The sequence below is a fragment of the Staurois parvus genome, unplaced genomic scaffold, assembly GCF_062004578.1.
Source record: "Staurois parvus isolate SC_StPar_1 unplaced genomic scaffold, SC_StPar_1.0 ptg000027l, whole genome shotgun sequence".
In the NCBI taxonomy this organism is placed as follows: Eukaryota; Metazoa; Chordata; class Amphibia; order Anura; family Ranidae; genus Staurois; species Staurois parvus.
The window spans coordinates 5,864,288-5,884,542 of NW_028317823.1; the positions used below are offsets into that span (position 1 = coordinate 5,864,288).

A 20,255-nucleotide genomic window follows, 5' to 3' on the forward strand; every position below is an offset into this window, starting at 1 on the left:
CACTTTTTGCTGTACTGGAATTCTTCTTCTTTTCATTCTTCTTCTTCTTTTTATTCTTCTTCTTCTTCTTTTTATTCTTCTTCTTTTCATTCTTCTTTTCATTCTTCTTCTTCTTCTTTTCATTCTTCTTTTCATTCTTCTTCTTCTTTTTTAATTCTACTTCTTCTTTTCATTCTTCTTTTCATTCTTCTTTTCATTCTTCTTCTTTTCATTCTTCTTCTTTTCATTCTTCTTTTCATTCTTCTTCTCATTCTTCTTTTCATTCTTCTTTTCATTCTTCTTTTCATTCTTCTTCTTTTCATTCTTCTTTTCATTCTTCTTCTCATTCTTCTTCTTCTTCTTTTCATTCTTCTTCTTCTTCTTTTCATTCTTCTTTTCATTCTTCTTCTTCTTCTTTTCATTCTTCTTTTCATTCTTCATTTTCTTTTCATTCTTCTTCATTTTCTTTTCATTCTTCTTTTCATTCTTCTTCTCATTCTTCTTTTCATTCTTCTTCTCATTCTTCTTCTTCTTCTTCTTTTCATTCTTCTTTTCATTCTTCTTCTACTTCTTTTCATTCTTCTTCTTCTTTTTTTCATTCTTCTTTTCATTCTTCTTTTCATTCTTCTTCTTCTTTTCATTCTTCTTCTTCTTCTTTTCATTCTTCTTTTCATTCTTCTTCTTCTTCTTTTCATTCTTCTTCTTTTTTTCATTCTTCTTTTCATTCTTCTTTTCATTCTTCTTCTTCTTTTCATTCTTCTTCTTCTTCTTTTCATTCTTCTTTTCATTCTTCTTCTTCTTCTTTTCATTCTTCTTCTTCTTCTTTTCATTCTTCTTCATTTTCTTTTCATTCTTCTTTTCATTCTTCTTTTCATTCTTCTTCTCATTCTTCTTCTTCTTCTTTTCATTCTTCTTTTCATTCTTCTTCTTCTTCTTTTCATTCTTCTTCTTCTTCTTTTCATTCTTCTTTTCATTCTTCTTCTTCTTCTTTTCATTCTTCTTCTTCTTCTTTTCATTCTTCTTTTCATTCTTCTTCTTTTCATTCTTCTTCTTCTTCTTTTCATTCTTCTTTTCATTCTTCTTCTTTTCATTCTTCTTCTTCTTCTTTTCATTCTTCTTCTTTTCATTCTTCTTCTTCTTCTTTTCATTCTTCTTTTCATTCTTCTTCTTCTTCTTCTTTTCATTCTTCTTCTTCTTTTCATTCTTCTTTTCCTTCTTTTCATTCTTCTTTTCCTTCTTCTTTTCATTCTTCTTTTCATTCTTCTTCTTCTTCTTTTCATTCTTCTTCTTTTAATTCTTCTTTTCATTCTTCTTCTTTTCATTCTTCTTTTCATTCTTTTCATTCTTCTTTTCATTCTTCTTTTCATTTTTCTTCTTTTCATTCTTCTTCTTTTCATTCTTCTTCTCATTCTTCTCATTCTTCTTTTCATTCTTCTTCTCATTCTTCTTTTCATTCTTCTTCTTCTTTTCATTCTTCTTCTCATTCTTCTTTTCATTCTTCTTCTTCTTTTCATTCTTCTTCTCATTCTTCTTTTCATTCTTCTTCTTCTTTTCATTCTTCTTCTTCTTCTTCTTTTCATTCTTCTTCTTCTTTTCATTCTTCTTCTTCTTCTTCTTTTCATTCTTCTTCTTCTTTTCATTCTTCTTTTCATTCTTCTTCTTCTTTTCATTCTTCTTCTTCTTCTTCTTCTTCTTCGTCGTTCCCCGTGACTGCCCAAATGAGTGAAGTGTGCGGTGATTCTAAGATCGACGGCACTCATCTGCATGTCATACTGACTGACAGTATTATTTCTCTTCCCCAGCAGACTCCAAGGGCATTTAAATTAAAGGTACAGTGTTCTGCACTAATATAAAGGCTCTCTGAAGCCTAGAAACCCTTTTAATAAGTTAAATTCGCAGCGAATAAATTCGCATCAAATCAAATTTCTCCCGCAAATTCGGCGAATCAGCCGAATCGAATTTTTGAATAATTCGCTCATCTCTAATCAACATCAATAGAAAGCTCCTTCCCATAATACGGTGACAAGGCTCTAGAATGCCTTCTGAATATTCCTTTAGTGTTGTCACCTTCTAAAAGTATTTCTCTGTATAGACCAAAAGTATTATCACCTTTTTTTTTTTTCTTTTTGATCACTTTATTAACCAAATTTTTGGTTAATTTATTTACAGGTTTTTTTTTTGTACAGACTAAGGAAGCATTAAAACTAGTGCTTTTTTGGCTTCTGTCCCCTTTTAGGGAATTTTCCTTAAATTATTGTCCCATAAACATGTAACAAGAAGTGAGGGGATATCTCCTCAAAGACAAGTGGTTGGGTGGCGGTAAAAATGGGTGGCTCTTTTAAATCATAATGATAACAGAAATCACCCAAATGGCCCTGATAAAAAGTTTACACACCCTGGAATGTTTGGCTTTGGTACAGACACAGAAGATGACACACACAGGTTTAAATGGCAATTGAAGGTTAATTTCCCACATCTGTTGCTTTTTAAATTGCAGTTAGTGTCTGTATACAGTAAATAGTCAATGAGTTTGTTAGCTCTCATGTGGATGCACTGAGCAGGCTAGATACTGAGCCATGGGGAGCAGAAAAGAACTGTCAAAAGATGTGTGTAACAAGGTAATGGAACTTTATAAAGATAGGAAAGGATATAAAAAATATCCAAAGCCTTCAATATGCCAGTCAGTACTGTTCAATCACTAATCAAAGTGGTGTTCCAGTGAAAATAAAAAAAAAAAAGATAAAAAAGTCAGCAGCTACAAAGATTGTCTCTCGATCCCGCGGTGTCCCTCCCGCAGCCTGTTTAACCAGCCGCACCATGTTCCCAGCATTGGCATCTTCAGTGTGGGCACTCATCTGTGACAGCTTGCAGCTTCAAAGCCGGGTGCCCACTTTGCATGCACAAGTAGCGTTGCACTTTCTGAATAGTCCCGTAGTCTTCTGGGACCTGTCACTTATCCCAAAAGACTATAGGTAGGGAGGGGGGAGGACAACTTATATTTCCGATCACCTAGGCAATCGCAACGGAAGTGGGAATGGGTAACTGTCAGTTTCAAGTGCCCGCTCTTCAAAGGTGCCAATCCTTAACAGGGGGACGGGGAACCAGTCCTTAAAAAGGAATTTATACTTTTGGCACTTTAAAAAGTGGAAAATTCGAGGATCTCTTGATACCAAGCAAGGTCAGGCAGACCAAGAAAGATTGCAGCCACAACTGCCAGAAGATTTGTTCGGGATACAAAAAAAATCCACAGGTAACCTCAGGAGAAATACAGGGTTCTCTGGAAAAAGACGATGTGGTTGTTTCAAGGAGCACAATAGGATGATGCCTGAACAAAAATGAGCTTCATGATCGAGAAGCCTTTACTGCACCAATGTCACAAAAAAGCCCAATTCCAATATGCCCAAAACACCTTGACGCGCCTCACCGGGCTTTTTTGTCATATTATCAGTAATGTTTTCTATATCAATGGCAACAGTTCACAATTTCTGCCAGGGTGTGCAAACTTTTAAGCACAACTGTATCTAAATCTGCTAGACTTAACGAGGGTTATGCTTTAACCCCCCTAGTGGTATTCCCGATTGTAGCTTGGGGTTATCTTTCAGTACCAAAAGCGGTAACCCTGAGCTACACTTGGGATTACCCTGCAGTGTTGCTCAGGGATTCCCTACAGCACTTACCTTGTCCTGCGCTCCAGCGATGTCCCCCCTGCAGCGTCCCCGGCCATCTCCTCTGGCCGATGCCGGCATCCGTCTTCCGGGTTCCGGTCCCTGTGAGCGTCGGGAAGTACGGGACGTATGGGGGACGGAACCTGTGGGAAATTCTAAAATGTAAAAAGTGACATTCACTCAATACACTAAAATCTGATAGTATTACATTACTGTATCAAACCATTTCACATACATTTTGTCCCGAGTGCTTTGTCCTGTGCCCTGCCTGCATTTTTACTGTTATTTCTGCCTGGAAACTGAGAAATGTCCATGGGTCCAAAAAGCGTCCCTTTAGGTCAAAAGTGGTTTTAGACCAGCTAGAGAACAGCGATAGTAAATCAGAACCACTTGCAGAATTGAGTGATAATGATTCGCGGGGAAATTCGTCATCAGACACTGAAAACGATTTTGCGACGAAGATCAGCGATGTGAGAACTTGGCGCTATATTTAAAATTTCAGTGTTTTTAGTTTGATTACATTATTGAATTAAATGTATTATTATTATTTTTTATGATTATTTATTATATTATAATTTATGATTTTGAGTTTAAAATTTTATCCTACCCGGGATGTTTACTAGACTCTTGTTCGGACAGATTTCAGTGAGTTATTCCTAAGAATTACAGCCTACAATAAAAAAAACAACATTTCCATGCAAAAAAAGTACTGCTTTGAGTACAGAAATACTGACATAATCAGACCGCTAGGGAGGTTAATGTTTTAACATAATGTAAATTACATGAAAAAAGTAGACAATGATATGACTAGGGTATTAAAATATCTCTGCTTTGAGCCAAAAAATAAATATCTGAAGAGGCCAGACAGGTTCAAATTACCAAAGAGGAATTTATCTGGGCGCACACAGATGCATATAACTGTATGAATGTTGTTTTGTTTGTGCTGTAGGCGAGCGTCATTTAGTTGAAGTATAACTTGATTGTCTTCCTGTGGGGTATGTGCCGCAATTTGCAATGGAAAGGCGGCATTTTCACTGACTTATCTCCAGATATCTCTGGGAACTAATGTGCAATGCTGTTAGTTTCCTATTAACCTTTTTTTTTTTTGTGCCGTTTCACTCGAAACAAGGGAGTGAGCTGCATATCTCCAGGAATCGCATACCGACTAAAAATTATAGTTTTACTTCCAACTAAACTTTTTTTCTAATATGCTGCCACAAAACAAAGTGATGGAGTGTGTTATCCGTGTTCAGAAAAGAACTGCAGGCAAAACATACATAGTAATGAATATGGAAAGTGAAAAGCTATTTACCTGTTTTTATTGTTTTTTTGTTTTTGGATGCACAGCTTGAAAGATAAAGTTGTGTTCCTTCATTTGTTAGGGCTTGTAGCTTGTAGCAGGAGATGAAGCCTGCCCCCCCCCCCCCCCCCAATAAAAAATAATTTTTCCATGGTTCTGGAAAAATAAGTGATCATTGCACACGATGCAATTCCACTGAATTACAATACCACCTTCAGCTGAAGGAAACCAATTTATGAATTGAATCTGATTTGGTCTTGTGGGTTATTTTTTTATTTACTGTGGTGAGGGCTTAAAAAAGTTTTTTTTTTGACAAGTAAATATGAAATATCACACAGCAATATTTTGCATTCTACATTTTGGCCAGCAAGTGGAACTTAAGGCTCCTTTTGCATTGTCCATGCTCTTTGATTGCTTCTTTGATAAATTGTTACATTCCTGTTGTGTACAAATGGGTTAATCGCAGTGACTCATTATTATTATATTATTATTATACAGGATTTATATAGTGCCAACACCGTATTTTTCGCTCCAAAAAATGGGGGGAAATGTATGTGCGCCTTATGGAGCGAATATGGAGCGGCCGGCCTGGTATTTCCCCCATGGTCGCCGCCATGTTAGAATACCGAGCCGGCCGCTCGGCTCTTCTATGGCAGCGCCAGGCAGGGCCCAAAGCAGCTGTCCCGTAAAGTGGAGTTCCAGCTGAAAAAAATTAAGTCAACAGCTACTAAAACTGTTAAAATACAGCCACTAAATGTTCCTCGGTCCAGCGGTGTCCTCGCTACCGCTGGTTTCACCGGCTGTCTTCTCTCCCTGGCGCCACCATCTTTAGCGTGGGCACCCGACTGTGACAGCTTGCAGCTTCACAGCCAGGTGCCCACTGCACATGAGCGCACGCGCAAGAGATTTAAAAAAATGAGATTTAAAAAAATGTTAAAACTTACAAACTTAATATATCAATCGATAGGTTAAGGGCATGTGTGCCTGGAGGGAGCCTATCCTCCTTAACCTCTTGGCGCCGGCTGCACACAAATGTGAGGCCTCCCGGAATCTGGGCCTTGACGCTGAGTGGCCGCACATTTGTGTGCAATTAAGAAAAACATATGTGCTGAGAGCGCACACCCTGCACGTTATAAGCACACATGTCCGGTACTCACGGAAAGGACCCGATCTCCTCTTGCGATAGGGACCTTTCCTGATCATGTGACTGCCGTGACAGCGAATCACGGTGGTCACATGACCCTAAAACCCCTCCCCGCCTCCCGGCTTCTGAAACACTTAAAGGGCCGGGAGGCCACTTTTAACTATCCTGGATGTGTTCTTTTGTCAAAAAGCAGCCACTTAGTTGCCTCATTATTTGCTATTTTTCCATGGAACTGCAAAAAGCAAAAAAATTTTAAATTGTCCGTATACAAATAATCAAAGACACACACATCAAAAACAAAAATACAAAACTAACTAAATGAAAATAAAGAACACTAATTTACTACCTCAAAAAAAAAAATCTTCTACATAATAAAAAAAAATAGTAGAAGTGGAAACCTTATTTTATCAGATAAACTTCACCAAGGCAGATCATTGAGTAAAACTGAGGGTGTCCTTTCAGCTACCCATGGCCTGTTCTTTTGCCTATAAAAGCCCTTAATTACAGTCACATCAGACAGTGCTTCTTGAAACCAGTAAACCCAAAACAGGTGTGTGTTTTTTAAGGGCAGGACAGCTGTCAGCAACACATCCAATATCATCACACTGATTGGAGTCAAGGTTGGCTCACTCCTGGCTCCAATTAGCTCTGGGAGAAGTCATTAAGCTAGGGCCTCACATACTTTTTCTTCCCTGCACTGTGAATGTTTACATGTTATGTGCAATTAAACCATGGCAACATCTAATGTTTGTGTAGTATTATGTTCAGCAGACAGTGTTCTTCATTGTTGTGACTTAGATGACGTTCAGAGCACGTTTTATGCCCAATTCATGCAAAACTCCACGTAATCCCAAGGGGTTCACATACTTTTTCTTGCAACTGTATATCTGTCTATCTGAAAACACAGACAATAAAAAAGGAAAATAAAAAAATGTAAAGCAACAGTGCAAAATTAACAGTCTAATACACACAGAAAAGAAAAAAGAAACAAAAGCTTTATTGAATAAATATAAACTAAAACAGACAAAAAAAAATCTAAAGAACAAAATATGAACCTATTTTTTCAAGCAAGTTTCGCTTTAGAATCTCAGTGAGTGAAAATGATAGTTTCCACTTTAGTGAAATTTCACCAATGGTAAGATTGGCAATTTTTCAGTGAATTCGGTTTATTATTATTATACAGGATTTATATAGCGCCAACAGTTTGCGCAGCGCTTTACAAAATGAAGGTAGACATTACAGTTACAATACAATTTGGTACAAGAGGAAACAGAGGGCCCTGCTCGTTAGAGCTTACAATCTAGGAGGTTTCGTTTAGCTGAAATCATTTTACTCATTTACCCATCTTTAGTTATTACTACTTTAGCCAACATTTACAAAAAAACAAAAAGTTTTAGCAAGTACATCTAACTAGTAAAAAAAATTATGTTAATTATTTTTCACTAAAATAAACTTCCCTCCCTGTTAACCAGACATGGTGGCACCTTCATTATTGACTCCAACAGCTGTTTCAAACACTGTACTCTTCCCAAAATTTGCAGCCTTCGTCTTCTCTATGTTGAATGAGAGACCAATGGGCAGTATCCAACAGGGAAATAGCTGGTCTGTGGGGACAGACTAGAGCAAGGGTTTTTCACCAACTATGCAACAGAAAATGTATTTTTTAAGCTGAACTTGCAATGATATTTTGCAGTGGTTTCTGTAAACCAGCCTTTCTCAACCTTTTCAACACAGAGGAACCCTTGACATAACTTTCCGGTCTCAGGGACCCCCTGCTAAAATTACTTTATCTACAAATCATGATACCTTAGTGTGATAGTCAGAGGTAAAAATTCTCCTCACACATGTGGTCATTAGGAAGAATTACCCCCTTACAGATTGCTAAAAAGATCAATGGTGTCAGTGGGAACTTACCTGAGAGGCAAAATTTGCTCATTGCTCAAGGAACCCTGGGTAACCTCTGGAGGAACCCTGGTTGAGAAACCCTGCTGCAAACAGAGAAAATGAAAGAGTTGCTTTAAAATGTATGGGGATTTCCTTTCACCTCCTGTCCCAGAGATATCGCAGGAAGTAAGAGGAAATCTCTCCAAAGCGGGGGAAAATCACCTTAGATAGTTGTCACCTAAACACATGTCCCCATTGGAAAATTCCTCCCACATTGTATCCAAACTTAAAAAAAAGGTGTTAAATTATTATTATATAGGATTTAATATATATATATATATATATATATATATATATATATATATATATATATACACAGAGAGAGAGAGAGAGAGAAAGAGAGAGCACCAAGAGTTTGTGCAGCGCTTTACAATATAATAAGAGAAAAAAATATCACAGTTACAATACAATGCAAGACAAGAGGGTTAGGAGGCCCCTGCCCATGAGAGCTTGCAATCTAAAAGGCAAGGGCCAGTAATACAAAAGGTAACATCAGTGAAGGATATGCTGATGGGAAGGCAAAAGTTTTTAGGTGTTGGATAATGGCAGGATAAGCTTCCCTGAAGAGATGAGTTTCCAGTGATCATCTAAAGGCAGATAGAGTACAAGACAGCTGAACAGATTGGGGTAGGGAGTTCCAGACAATGGTTGTAATTTTAGAGAAGTCCTGGAGGCAAGCATTGGAACAGGTGACAAGGGAGCTAGAGAGCAGGAGGTCCTGGGAGGAGCAAAAAGGATGGTTTGGGTGATATTTAGAGATGAGGTTGTGATGTAGCTCATGGAATATCCTAAACTTTAAGGCTATTAATGAAACAAAATTAATTTATCAAGTGTTATTTTTTTTTGTCTCCAGGTAACTATGGGGAAAGAGGGATGGAAGCATTTAAAGACATGTCAGCCAAGGATGGCGTCTGCATTGCCCATTCGTACAAGATCTACAGTAATGCCGGGGAGCAGAACTTTGACAAGCTGTTGAAGAAACTACGGAGTCACCTTCCCAAAGCCAGGGTGGTTGTCTGTTTCTGTGAAGGAATGACAGTGCGAGGACTTCTAATGGCAATGAGACGCCAGGGGATAGTTGGGGAGTTCCTTCTTCTGGGCAGGTAGGTCATTTCCCAATATACTCTTCATGTTATAGTGTAACTAAAGGAGGGAGTAGAAAGCACAGCCATACTCTGGGCCTAGGAGACCAGGCCCAGAAGAGCCACTCCTATCCTTCATTTCTCAGCTTTTGTGCTCATGTTAAATATATAAGCTATTTCTATATTGTTTTCATACAGTATTTTTGATCTATTGCACAGAATCAATATTCTATTTTTCTGTCAAGAAGATATTACAGAGGATGCAGAAATACTCTTTTTGCTAATTTTTACTTTCTCTATATAAATTGGGCTTAACAGCTGTACATGTCATGCTAGAAAAAAATTTAGTCCCAGCATGGATTCTGCCCTGTACATTCCCTTTCTTCCCTTTTTCATTTTGGTAACGAAGCAAGTCCACAGCAAAAAAAATCTACTCGTTCAAACTCAGGTCAGTTTCTGACTAACAGGGTGCCCCCTAATGGGTTCCCCAAAACAAGCAGGTAGCTTTGGTACCCTCTTGGTGTTTTATCAGAAGTCAGCATTTTCAGCAAGCAGAAGTTTCTTATAGCAAGGAAAGAGAGTGTCAATCAGCTCACATATATAAAGATCCAACCACACCAGAGACTAATAAATTGGTCCACCTATCACCAGGTAAGATGAAGACTTATCAATGGAGGCTTTATCCTACCAAAAGCTCTACAAAGCCTCCAAGACCCAGAACAGATCTTTTTAAGATTTTGAGAAAACAAAAAGCTTGCCTTACAAGTGAATGGCTGTACACAGCCATGCTCTTGTAAACGTTGGTCATTTTTTTGATTTGCATTCAGAAAATAGGTTGGACACACATTCATGGGTAAATGCTGATGCGAAGAAGCATCAGTGTTTACTAGAACATGGACATCTACAACCAATCACTTGTATGGCACATTTTTGTATTCTCAGAATCTTAAAAAGTTCTGTTTTGGGTCCTGGAGACCAGATGCTTTGTAGAGCATTGGGTGCATAATGCCTTCATTGCTAGGTCCACATCTTGATAGCTAGACCTCATTAGTCTATAAAATTATGCCAGCATCTAACATACCTGTGTAAATTCCACGAGCATGCACCCTTATAGTTTCCTTTCCATTTCTATAACGGCAGCATTTAATGCAGAGACTATATAGAGAGATTGCTGGCTGTAATATTCCCCATTGCACATCATTTTACAGTGGAAAATCACCAGAACATTCCAGAGTTTAAGGGAAAACCTCAAAAAGAAATCCCCTGAAATGGATGAAGGGGGGATCAATCACACATTACTGATCAGAACATCTATACTGTACCTTAGATTCCTTTTCTTTCTCAAAAGAAGACCCCCACAGGTGATACTAAAAATGAACTTCCATCCTCCCTAAACGAATCAACAACCAGAATTGCACTGATGCTCGATTTAATTAGAGAAAATTAGATTAGCCTGAAAGAAGTTAAATTGCCTTTCAGCACATGAAGTGAATCCTTCGCCCATTACACTAATTATGTCAGTCAGCAACGTACCAACTTAGATTCTTATACAGCTGTTCATTTCTTGGGAAATGCAAAGCACTTAAAGAGACTCTCCAGTCAAAAGAAAAAAGGTTTTCAAGATGATAAATAATCCATTTTGCTGTTCAGCCAGTGCCTGGATGTACAATTTGTACCTGCTTGTCTACACTACTGTATTATATATACTAATTTGTAGGTTCTTCCTCTGGTGAATATCTGAATATGGTTACCTCCAGTTTTCTTACTCAACGACTGCTGGCCTAAATCCATTGTTTTAAAGTGTATGCAAAGCCAATACCTGTACTTTTTTTTCTTTTGGATAGTGTAGGGAAGGCTAAACACTCCTATCAGTTCGGGGTTTATTCTGCTTCTGGAGGAGGAATTACCCTTCACATCCTTTGCTGGAGGCACAGGAGGCAGTAAGAGAACTTCTTTCCAAAGCCAAGGGGATTTCCCCTCTTGACACTTCTATCAATTTGAATATTAATCCTCACCTCCTCCAACAACTCGAAAATCTTGGATTCCCCATCAGTTTCTATACAAGACGCAATGGTCACCAGGACCAATAATGAGGGTAAATCTCTCACAAGCAAGGAGCAAAGTGGTGGTGGAGAGTGGGCTAGTTGAGTATTAATATATGGGGGGTTGATCTTTCAAGAGAGCCTTTTTAAAGTGATTCTAAAGGAAAGATTAAAATTTTTTTATACTACTTGCTCTGTGCAATGGTTTTGCTCAGAGCAGCTCCAATCTTCTTCTTTTTGGGTCCCCCCTGCTGGTGGTCCTGGCTCCTCCCCCATGCTGAGTGCCCCCCAATAGCATTAGAATGCATTAAGGTAAAAAACCTTGAGTCTTTAGAACCACTGTAAGCTACTTTCACTACTGAACCATCCTGCAGGGATCGTCGACATGCAACCTATACGGGGGGGGGCACTGGATCCGCTCCACAAAAAGGTAAATTGTAAAGAAAGCCGACGATCCCCGCAGGATGGATCCGATCTGCGGATTGAGTATAATGGATCGGAGTCTGATCCATTATGCTCAATCCGCAGATCCGATCCATTCTGCAGGGATCGTCAGAGGGGGTGTCACCAAGTGTTATCGCACCGAGTGACACCAACCCTTGGGACGCCTCTGCTTGGTATTGGTATCCTAGGGCTGGCTGGTGTATTACTGACATGATCACCAAATAAAACATGAATTGGGAAAACGAATGCAGCCACCATTCCTAAGGTCCAGTAAACTGTTTTAGATTTTTTCTTGTGTTTAAATACACTTTAAGCAGCTAGGACAGACAGACAAATTGTTTAAACCCCTGAGATCCCAAAAGATATTGGTGCACATTGTACCCATCAGAAGGTAGTTGGCTCACTCGTGTATAAAACAAATCTACTGGTAATGGATTTAAACAGCGCCAATGTTTACTGTAATCCTGGGAATCGAGCCGCCAGGCCATGATAGAGTACACCGTGTTGCCATCTTTTATCTTGAAGCCTATTCTAGACTATTGTGCAATTTATACTCTATTGCAGTTTTGTGCCGCTGCATTTATAACAGCCATAACTTAACAAGACAATTACAAGGAATACAATTGTTTCTGGGCTGCAGAAAATCATTTTCAAAGAGTTACACGGTTCAATGTTTAAAGAAGAACCATACTAAGTACTCGTATTTAGAATGAGAGAATAACAGCGTAACCATTTGAGTGAAACAACTGCTGTTTCTATTAAAAAACAAAAAGGCCTTATTCACATAGGAAATTTGGCCCATGTGCGTGAAATTCAAGTGTTTTTGGGCACCCTGGAGACTCATGTGCAGCATCCAACCCCATTGCCAACAGCCTGTCAAAACCTATGACATGCAGAGATATGAGGCGGTTGGACATTGTACCAAGTGGTACTCGCATTTAGGGCCATGTGCATTCAGGGACTACACTTGCACCTCCCAAACACCCGAAAATGCCAGGATTTGATGCACACAGGTCCCTGTACATGTAGCCTAAAGATGATCTCCAGGCAAATATAAAAGGCACAGCTTTGTGTTCATCTGTACTGTACGTTCATCTGGAAATCTGTAAGGTGACTTTACACTGGACCCCTCCCCATGCCCCTGGACCAACTGTACTGGAGTCCCGAAATCCTCTGCTGTCAGACACCAGCATGCCGCTTTACCATTCTGGGGATTTGAAATCTCCACGGCAGGGGCGGACTGACCATTTGGAAACTGGGGCACTGCCCGAGGGCCCGGGGTCAGTAGGGGGCCCCATGAGATGCCCCTAGTACCTTTTTCATAGGCTTTTTTGAGTTTGGGCAAGGACATAGGGGCCCCATGATCTCCTATTGCCCAGGGGCCCCATGAGTTGTGAGTCTGCCCCTGCTCCACGGCATTCTATCCTCTCTTCGCAGTGCTGACAGGATGGGCTAGACAGATTTTGATTGGTCTATACTGTCTAAGCAGTACAGAGAGGAGAGTAAGCCTTTGGATTCTCAAATCCCTGGAACAGGGAAGCAGTATGCTGGTGTCTGACAATGGAGGATCGCACGACTTCAGTACAGCTGGACCAGGGGAGATGGGGAGGGGGGCCAGTGTAAGGTCACAGATTTTCTGTAAACAGGAACTTACCGACTAGTGATGAACACCCTCCTGTTCGGTTCATGGTTGAACATCCGAACCTACTTCAAACAGGGACAATTCACTAAGCGGTATTAGGGTGGTATCAGGGCACAGTGCATTTTGGGACATGGTGGGCGAACAGCTCGCCGAACGTTGTTACTGTTCGTGTGTCACCGAACATACAAACGGCCCATGTTCGAGTCGAACTTATGTTCAACTCACACATGAAGCCCAACCCTATTTACTTTAAAATCAAATTCCAATTCCAGGGATTCAGCTACTTTGTAAAAACTGCAGGCATAGCATGAGTAAGGTGTAATGAGGTGCCTGTTGCCTTGTAGTATTCACATCTGACAGGATTATTGTGCTCCAGGAAGATAGCTTCTGGATCTCCAGTGCTACTCATTGTGGTCTTAGTTCATTCAAGAGCAGAGCCAGGTAAAGCCTCCATCAATCTAGATGTAATATCTCACCCCCCATTGTGTTTAGCTGGTTAGTGGACATGGGGGAGGAGGGAGGGAGTGGGCTGTCATTTACCACTGTGAATACTCCCGCATATGTGACTCTATAGTCACCTGGGCTGCTCAGATGCAGTGGCATCCCGAGGCAGGTGCGGCCTGCACCGGGTGACACTGACCGCACGGGGTGACGCCGGACCCGCTCCACGAAAAGGTAAGCTGTAAAGCAACGATCCCCGAAGGATAGATCGGATCTGTGGATTTGGGAGCATAATGCATCAGATTCCGATCCATTATGCTCAATCTGCAGATCAGAACCATCCTGTGGGGATCGTCGGCATGCAACCTATAAGGGGTGACACCAGACCCGCTCCATGAAAAGGTAAGTTGTAAAGAAAGCCGATGATTCCCACAGAATTATTCGGATCTGCAGATTGAACATAATGGATCGGAGTCCAACCCATTATGCTCAATTCGCAGATCTGATCCATTCTGCGGCGATAGTCGGAGGGGGTGTCACCAAGTGTTACCGCACCAACCCTAGGGACGCCCCTGCTCAGATGTGATACTAAGGAATTGCTCATCATGGAAACTTACTGAAAACTGAGCATGTGCAGGAGCTGCCAACACTGCTCTGAAAAATCCCCAGCTGCATTGGGGACATGGACAGAAGGGGGAGATAGAGAACAGCAGGATCAACCAGTTTTTTTGCAGAATACAGAAAATGAATCCCATCGTGAATGAGTGAGTATGAACAGCATGTAATACAGCATTTATTGATAGTATTTTATGATGTGGGTTTAGTGACACTTTACCAACCAAAATTAAACCTGCACATTATCTATGCAGGAGAAGCTGCAAGGTCATGTTATCAATCATAGTCTTTACAGGTAGAAAAGTTCAACTGGGCATTAGGAGTACAATGCCATCAAATCCATAGAATTAAAACACATGGTTCAGGATTCTACAAGTGTGTGCTTTACGTGTGGAGGCATGGGGTGTATCTTTAAAGGCTAAGATTAATAATATGACCTTGAAAATTGCGCAGACAAAGGACAGGTTTGATTGTGGCATTTAGCACCTCTTGGCATGGATAATCTGTTTAAGACTGCAGACGGAGTGAGAAGAGTAGACAGTGCCCACTCCGTGCCATTTGTCTACCCGGCAATTCGGAGATTACACTAATCCTGGCCACGACCTGTTGCTGTGCTGCAATTAACTTTTAAATAACATAAAAGACGGATAACAGAAAAAGAAAAAAAAATGTGCATTTAATTTTTCCTAAAACTGCGAACTTATCCTTTAAATCACTGCTGAACCAGATGAATTTCATTCCGTCTATGGCCAGGTGTACCTTGGGAGGCAAGATATACTCACCAAAATCTGTCATCCTGGCCCCTTGCCAGTACCATTTCTGGGTGCATGGAATGGCAAGGGAACTAGCAGATGCTCCGACACTGTGCTGCCTGTGCTGGCCAGTCACCTACAATTTCCTCCTCTTCTGGATAGCAGTGACATAGCTGAGACATCAATCTAAAACGTTTCATTGTATTGTAGGCTTCCCTGACTGCATTTCTGTGCAGCATATCAAGCACATTTAGCCTGGGTTCACACTTGTGTGGTGGGACATATCGCATGTGATTCGCATTGAAACCGCACCGCATTCCTATGCAAATCAGCACTAGGGTCACTGGTTCAAATCCCAACCACGGTATCACCTGCCTGGAGTTTGCATGTTTTCCCTGTGCCTGTGTGGGTTTCTTCCAGGTACTCCAGTTTCCTCCCACACTCCAAAGACATGCTGGTAGGTTAATTGGCTCCTGTCTAAATTGGCCCTAGTATGTGTATGTATGAATGTGAGTTAGGGACCTTAGATTGTACGCCCCTTGAGGGTTAGGGACTGATGTGAATGTACAATATATATGTAAAGTGCTGTGTAAATTGACGACACTATATACTGTAAGTACCTGTAATAAATAAATAAGAAATGGTCAATTTATATTGTAAAGCGCTGAGCAAACTGTTGGTGCTATATAAATCCTGTATAATAATAATAATAATTGAGCTTACCTTATTATTTTTCTTAAATTTTTGTCTGAGTATATACTCGTGTTTATTCCAACCATGTTGGATGTGTTAGTTCACCGTTACAGAAAAAATGTGATTTAATACTATATAACCTCCCCACCCCCCTGCTCTCTTCTGTACTTACCTCCAGGGTTGCCAAACTGTCAGCACCCTCACAGCCAGTCCAGCTTTCCAGGGATTTCAAATGCCAGCTCTTTTCCCTCTTCTCTGTGCAGCACTTCCAGAATAGACTAAATCAATTCACTGTCAATCAGAATCATATTGTTCCATAGTGTACACTGTCTATAGCACAATCTGTAAATGGGAGAAAGAATCTTGTCACTCATCTGACTCCTCACCATTCACAGATGGAAAAACAATTTATCCAAAGGAGCAGGCCCGGATTTGCCATAGGGCACGCCGGGCATGTGCCCAGTGGGCCGAGGCCTCCGGGGCCATGTGTCCTAAGAAAAACGGCCTGTTGATGACTGGTGAGCGGAGGTAAGCAGCGACCATGGTCTGGACAGAACTAACACAGACCGCAGCAACTGCTCATCCCCCGCTATGTGGCAATGCCTACAACAGGGCCAGCACTAGCAAACTAGGAGGTGCAGAAGAAGGTGCACCTGAAGAGGACACATACCTCCCAGGCCAGCCACTGGAAATACACTGCACTGAAGGGACAATAGCTGGTTCTCTCCTAACACTAGCCGGCACACCATGACAGCTGCACAGGGGAGAAAGGTGAGGGCATTGAACGCTGCACTGATCCAGTGTGTGTCTCTTTGCTGGATTGGGCCATCTCCCTGCTATATGGAGCTGTCTCTTTGCTGGACTGGGCTGTATCTTTGCTGGACTGGGGTGTCTCTTTGCTGAATTGGAATATCTCTTTGCTGGATTGGGATGCCTCTTAGCTGAATGGGGATGTCTTTTTACTGGATTGGGCCATTTCTTTGCTATATGGGACTGTCTCTTTGGTGGATTGGGCTCTCTCTTTGGTGGATGGGGATGTCTCTTTGCTGGACTGGGTTGTAACCTTGCATATTTGGGGATGTCTCTTTGCTGTATGGGGATGTCTCTTTGCTGGATTGTGCTGTCTCTTTGCTGGATGTAGCTATCTCCTTGCTATGTGGGGATGTCTCTTTGCTTGATTGGGATGTCTCTTTGCTGGATTGGGCTGTCTCTTTGCTGGGTTGGGCTGTCTCTTTGCTGGATATATGGGGATGTCTCTTTGACGAAGGTAGGGCTGTGCAGGGATGGCAGAGAGTAAAAGGGGGGCAAAACTGCAAGGGGCACTGTGATAGGTGGCTGTGATTGCTATGGGTACTGTAATGTAAGAGGGGCTGCACTATAAAGGGACACTATAATCAATACAATGCTCCTCTACAGTGCAGTCCTCTTTTGTATCACAGTGCCCCTTTACATTACAGTGTGGAGGACCAACTCAGTGAATAGCCCATCACAGGATCTTGCTGGGATTTGTGTATTTTTTCCAGTTCTGTGCCGAAATCCAGTGTGAGATTTTACCTCTGTGTACGAACTTCCTGTACAAAAGACTGGTCACTGATTAATTCTTTCCTTGTGGAGGGTGACTGGTCTTGTCTCAGCCCCCTCCTGTAGCTGTCTTCAGGAAGCCTGTAGTGGGTGGGTCCTTCTGGCCCCTCCCACTGCTCTTCCCTGTGCATAGGCTATGAACAGCACAGTGGTGATATCACCACTACTTTTCAAGGTAATATCTGGGTTCGCAAAGCCATTAGGAGCTCAGAAATTGGATTTATACCCTCGGGGTCTGTTGAAGAATATTTAAATGTATCCTGTATTAATCTGTCTAGAGCGCCACTCCAAGTGCCAGTGTAGAATCCACCCAGTTGCTCACACTGCTAGCGGGTGCCAGCATCCAGGAAGCTAATCTAACAACAACAGGTAAGGTGCCACACACTGAAACACTGCCTGAGTGAGATGCGGCTTCAACTTGGGTCTTCCCGGGCGAACTGGCGCGTTTTGCCACACCAACAGGGTTTAGTTATAGAGGTAGGGAATGCAACGCAGACATTGGACTACATGCATCATGAGCAGCTTCAGTTAACTAAATTTACAAATGAGCCACTTCAATTAAATGTATATGTCCATTTTATTATTATTATGATTATACAGGATTTATATAGTGCCAACAGTTTGCTCAGCACTTTACACTATAACGGGAGACAATACAGTAACAATACAGTTCAATACAAGAGGGATTTGAGGGCCCTGCTCCTTGGAGCTTACAATCTAGGAGGGAGGGGCTGGTGGTACAAAAGGTAGTAACTATGGAGGATGGACTGGTTGGAAGAGTAGAAGATTTCAGTATTAGCTGAGGGCAGGATAGGCTTCCCTGAAGAGATAGGTTTTCAGAGATCGCCTAAAAGTGAGCAGAGTAGGCGATAGTCTGATAAATTGGGGTAGAGTGTTCCAGAGGATGGGGGAAGCTCTGGAGAAGTCCTGGAGACGAGCATGGGAGTAGGAGACAAGGGAGCTAGAGAGTAGGAGGTCCATTTGTGGTTAAGCCCTGTGGATGGGGGCATGGCCTGGGAGGTGTTAGGAGGGTATGGCCTGGGAGGAGCCAGGAGGAAGCCACACCTTGGGTTGTGTTTTGCTGTGCATTGTCTCACTATTTGCTTTTTGTGCCCAGAGTTCAGCTATAAGTAACAAGTTGTCTACAAAAACAAGGTCTACATTTCAGCTCTGATGAAGGGGGTTCGTCTTCCGAAACGCGTTAGAAATACCTTACAAGGTGTTGTATCCATTGGACCGTCCTTACGGATCACCTGTTCTGTTTTTATCCCTTTTTGGTTTGTGAGTATTTATCTACAAGTTTTTAATAAATACGTGGTGTACCACGTTAATGCACGATGGGAGTATGCCCTTGTTTGTTTTTGTTCACCATTACCTAGATTTCCCGATCTCTGAAGGGCTGCACCTCAACATTTGGCATTCAGAATTTCCTTTAGTCTGCATGAAGATTTGAGCGCTGGTTTCATTTTGTTCTTTTGGTAACAAGTTGTCTGTTACAATTAGACCCAACACCCTTGGTAGCAGTAACCTGGAGAGTTAGGGAGTTCTCCGTAGTGAATTTTTTTCTGAATGCTTGTGGCATCATTTCTGGCACATTGAAGCTTGCAGAGCAGTGCCATTTATGGTTTTAATAAGAGAATACCGCCTCTGTATCCAACTTTCTAGATAACATATGGATAGCCCAGCTGGGAAAATGTCACTTACGTTTTTTTTTAGAATAAACGTTCAACTCTGATTAGCGGTTCCAGATTGCAGCAGCACTGGTGTATACAACTGCCTTGAAAAGCCTTTGTGGTTCGTTCTTCCGATTGTGTGTTATGTGGCAGTGAAAATATGGCTTCAGAACCAGAAGAAAGGGCACAAATCCTCACAATTACAGTCATTTGAACAAAGCTCTTATTTGTCTCCGTACAGCTCCATTATGAGACTACTCATAAAGTAGGAGTTCTCTTTATTCATTACCACCTCTCCAGGCTGAAAAGATTTTTTATAAGCTGCTCTGAGCTGCCAGAAATTCCCTTTGTTCTCGAGACCTTCCAAAGCTGAGTTCTGTTGGGGATTGGCAAAGCAAAAGGAGCCGTAGAGTAATCACTGTGGACCTCCTTCTGGAAAGCATCTTTACGACCCATTTTACACTGCAGGTCAACGTGTGGCAATAAATACGAAGAGTCCGTGGCAATAAATACGAAGAGTCCAGCGCACTCCATACAGCAATGAGACCCGGTTATATAAGGCGCTGTGGTGAAATAGTGGAGCCAAAGCCTATGTTCAGTGCAAGATATGACCAGCACACCATGTCCAGATGGCTCTGCGTGTTCGCCTTTGCGTATGAACACGGACAGTTGGGGGGAGGGCACTTTAAAAAAAATTTTTTAATGTTATTATTTAATTTAATTTTAATTTTGTTCACACAGTCCCTTTATTTGTTTATTTTTGGATCAACTTCATTGCTATTACAAGGGATGAACAACATGCCTTGTGATAGCATGGGTCATGACAAGTCCTCTTTATGGAGAGATTAGACACCAAATCTCTCCTCTGGCCTCCAAAACACCTGATCAAAATGAGATTGGTTTCATCAGATTCTTTTCAAGCCGTTAACAGCTTGTCAACAAACAAATTGAAAGTGAAAGTTGCAAAATCCTTGTTGCGTCCAGTTTCTGATCTCACAGAGAGGAAGGAACAACGGAAGTTCCTCTCTCTGTTCATTGCAGAGGATGCCACCAGTCAGATCAGTCCTCGGCTTCCTGATGGACCAGGAGAGCCTGAGAAAGGTGGTGGTGAGGGGGACTCCCTTCCATTGCCTGTAAAGGTGATTCAAGGACTCTACTCATATCACTTTTACTATACATGAAAGAGGCTGCTGACAAAAATTGTACTGAGATCATGGCTGTAGCCTCTATATATATGTACTGAGGTGGTAAAGCCTAA

General features: G+C 41.3%; 1 protein-coding gene across 5 annotated transcripts in view; it reads left to right on the forward strand.

Moving 5' to 3' along the window:
- GRM5 (glutamate metabotropic receptor 5) overlaps positions 1 to 20,255 on the forward strand; it is a 546,141-nt gene that overhangs the window by 213,918 nt on the left and 311,968 nt on the right. For all 5 annotated transcript variants that reach the window (XM_089656651.1, XM_089656647.1, XM_089656644.1 and 2 more), the window contains exon 3: positions 8,886 to 9,135. In XM_089656651.1, the coding sequence (XP_089512777.1) occupies positions 8,886 to 9,135 (250 nt within the window). The remainder of the gene's footprint in view (positions 1 to 8,885; positions 9,136 to 20,255) is intronic.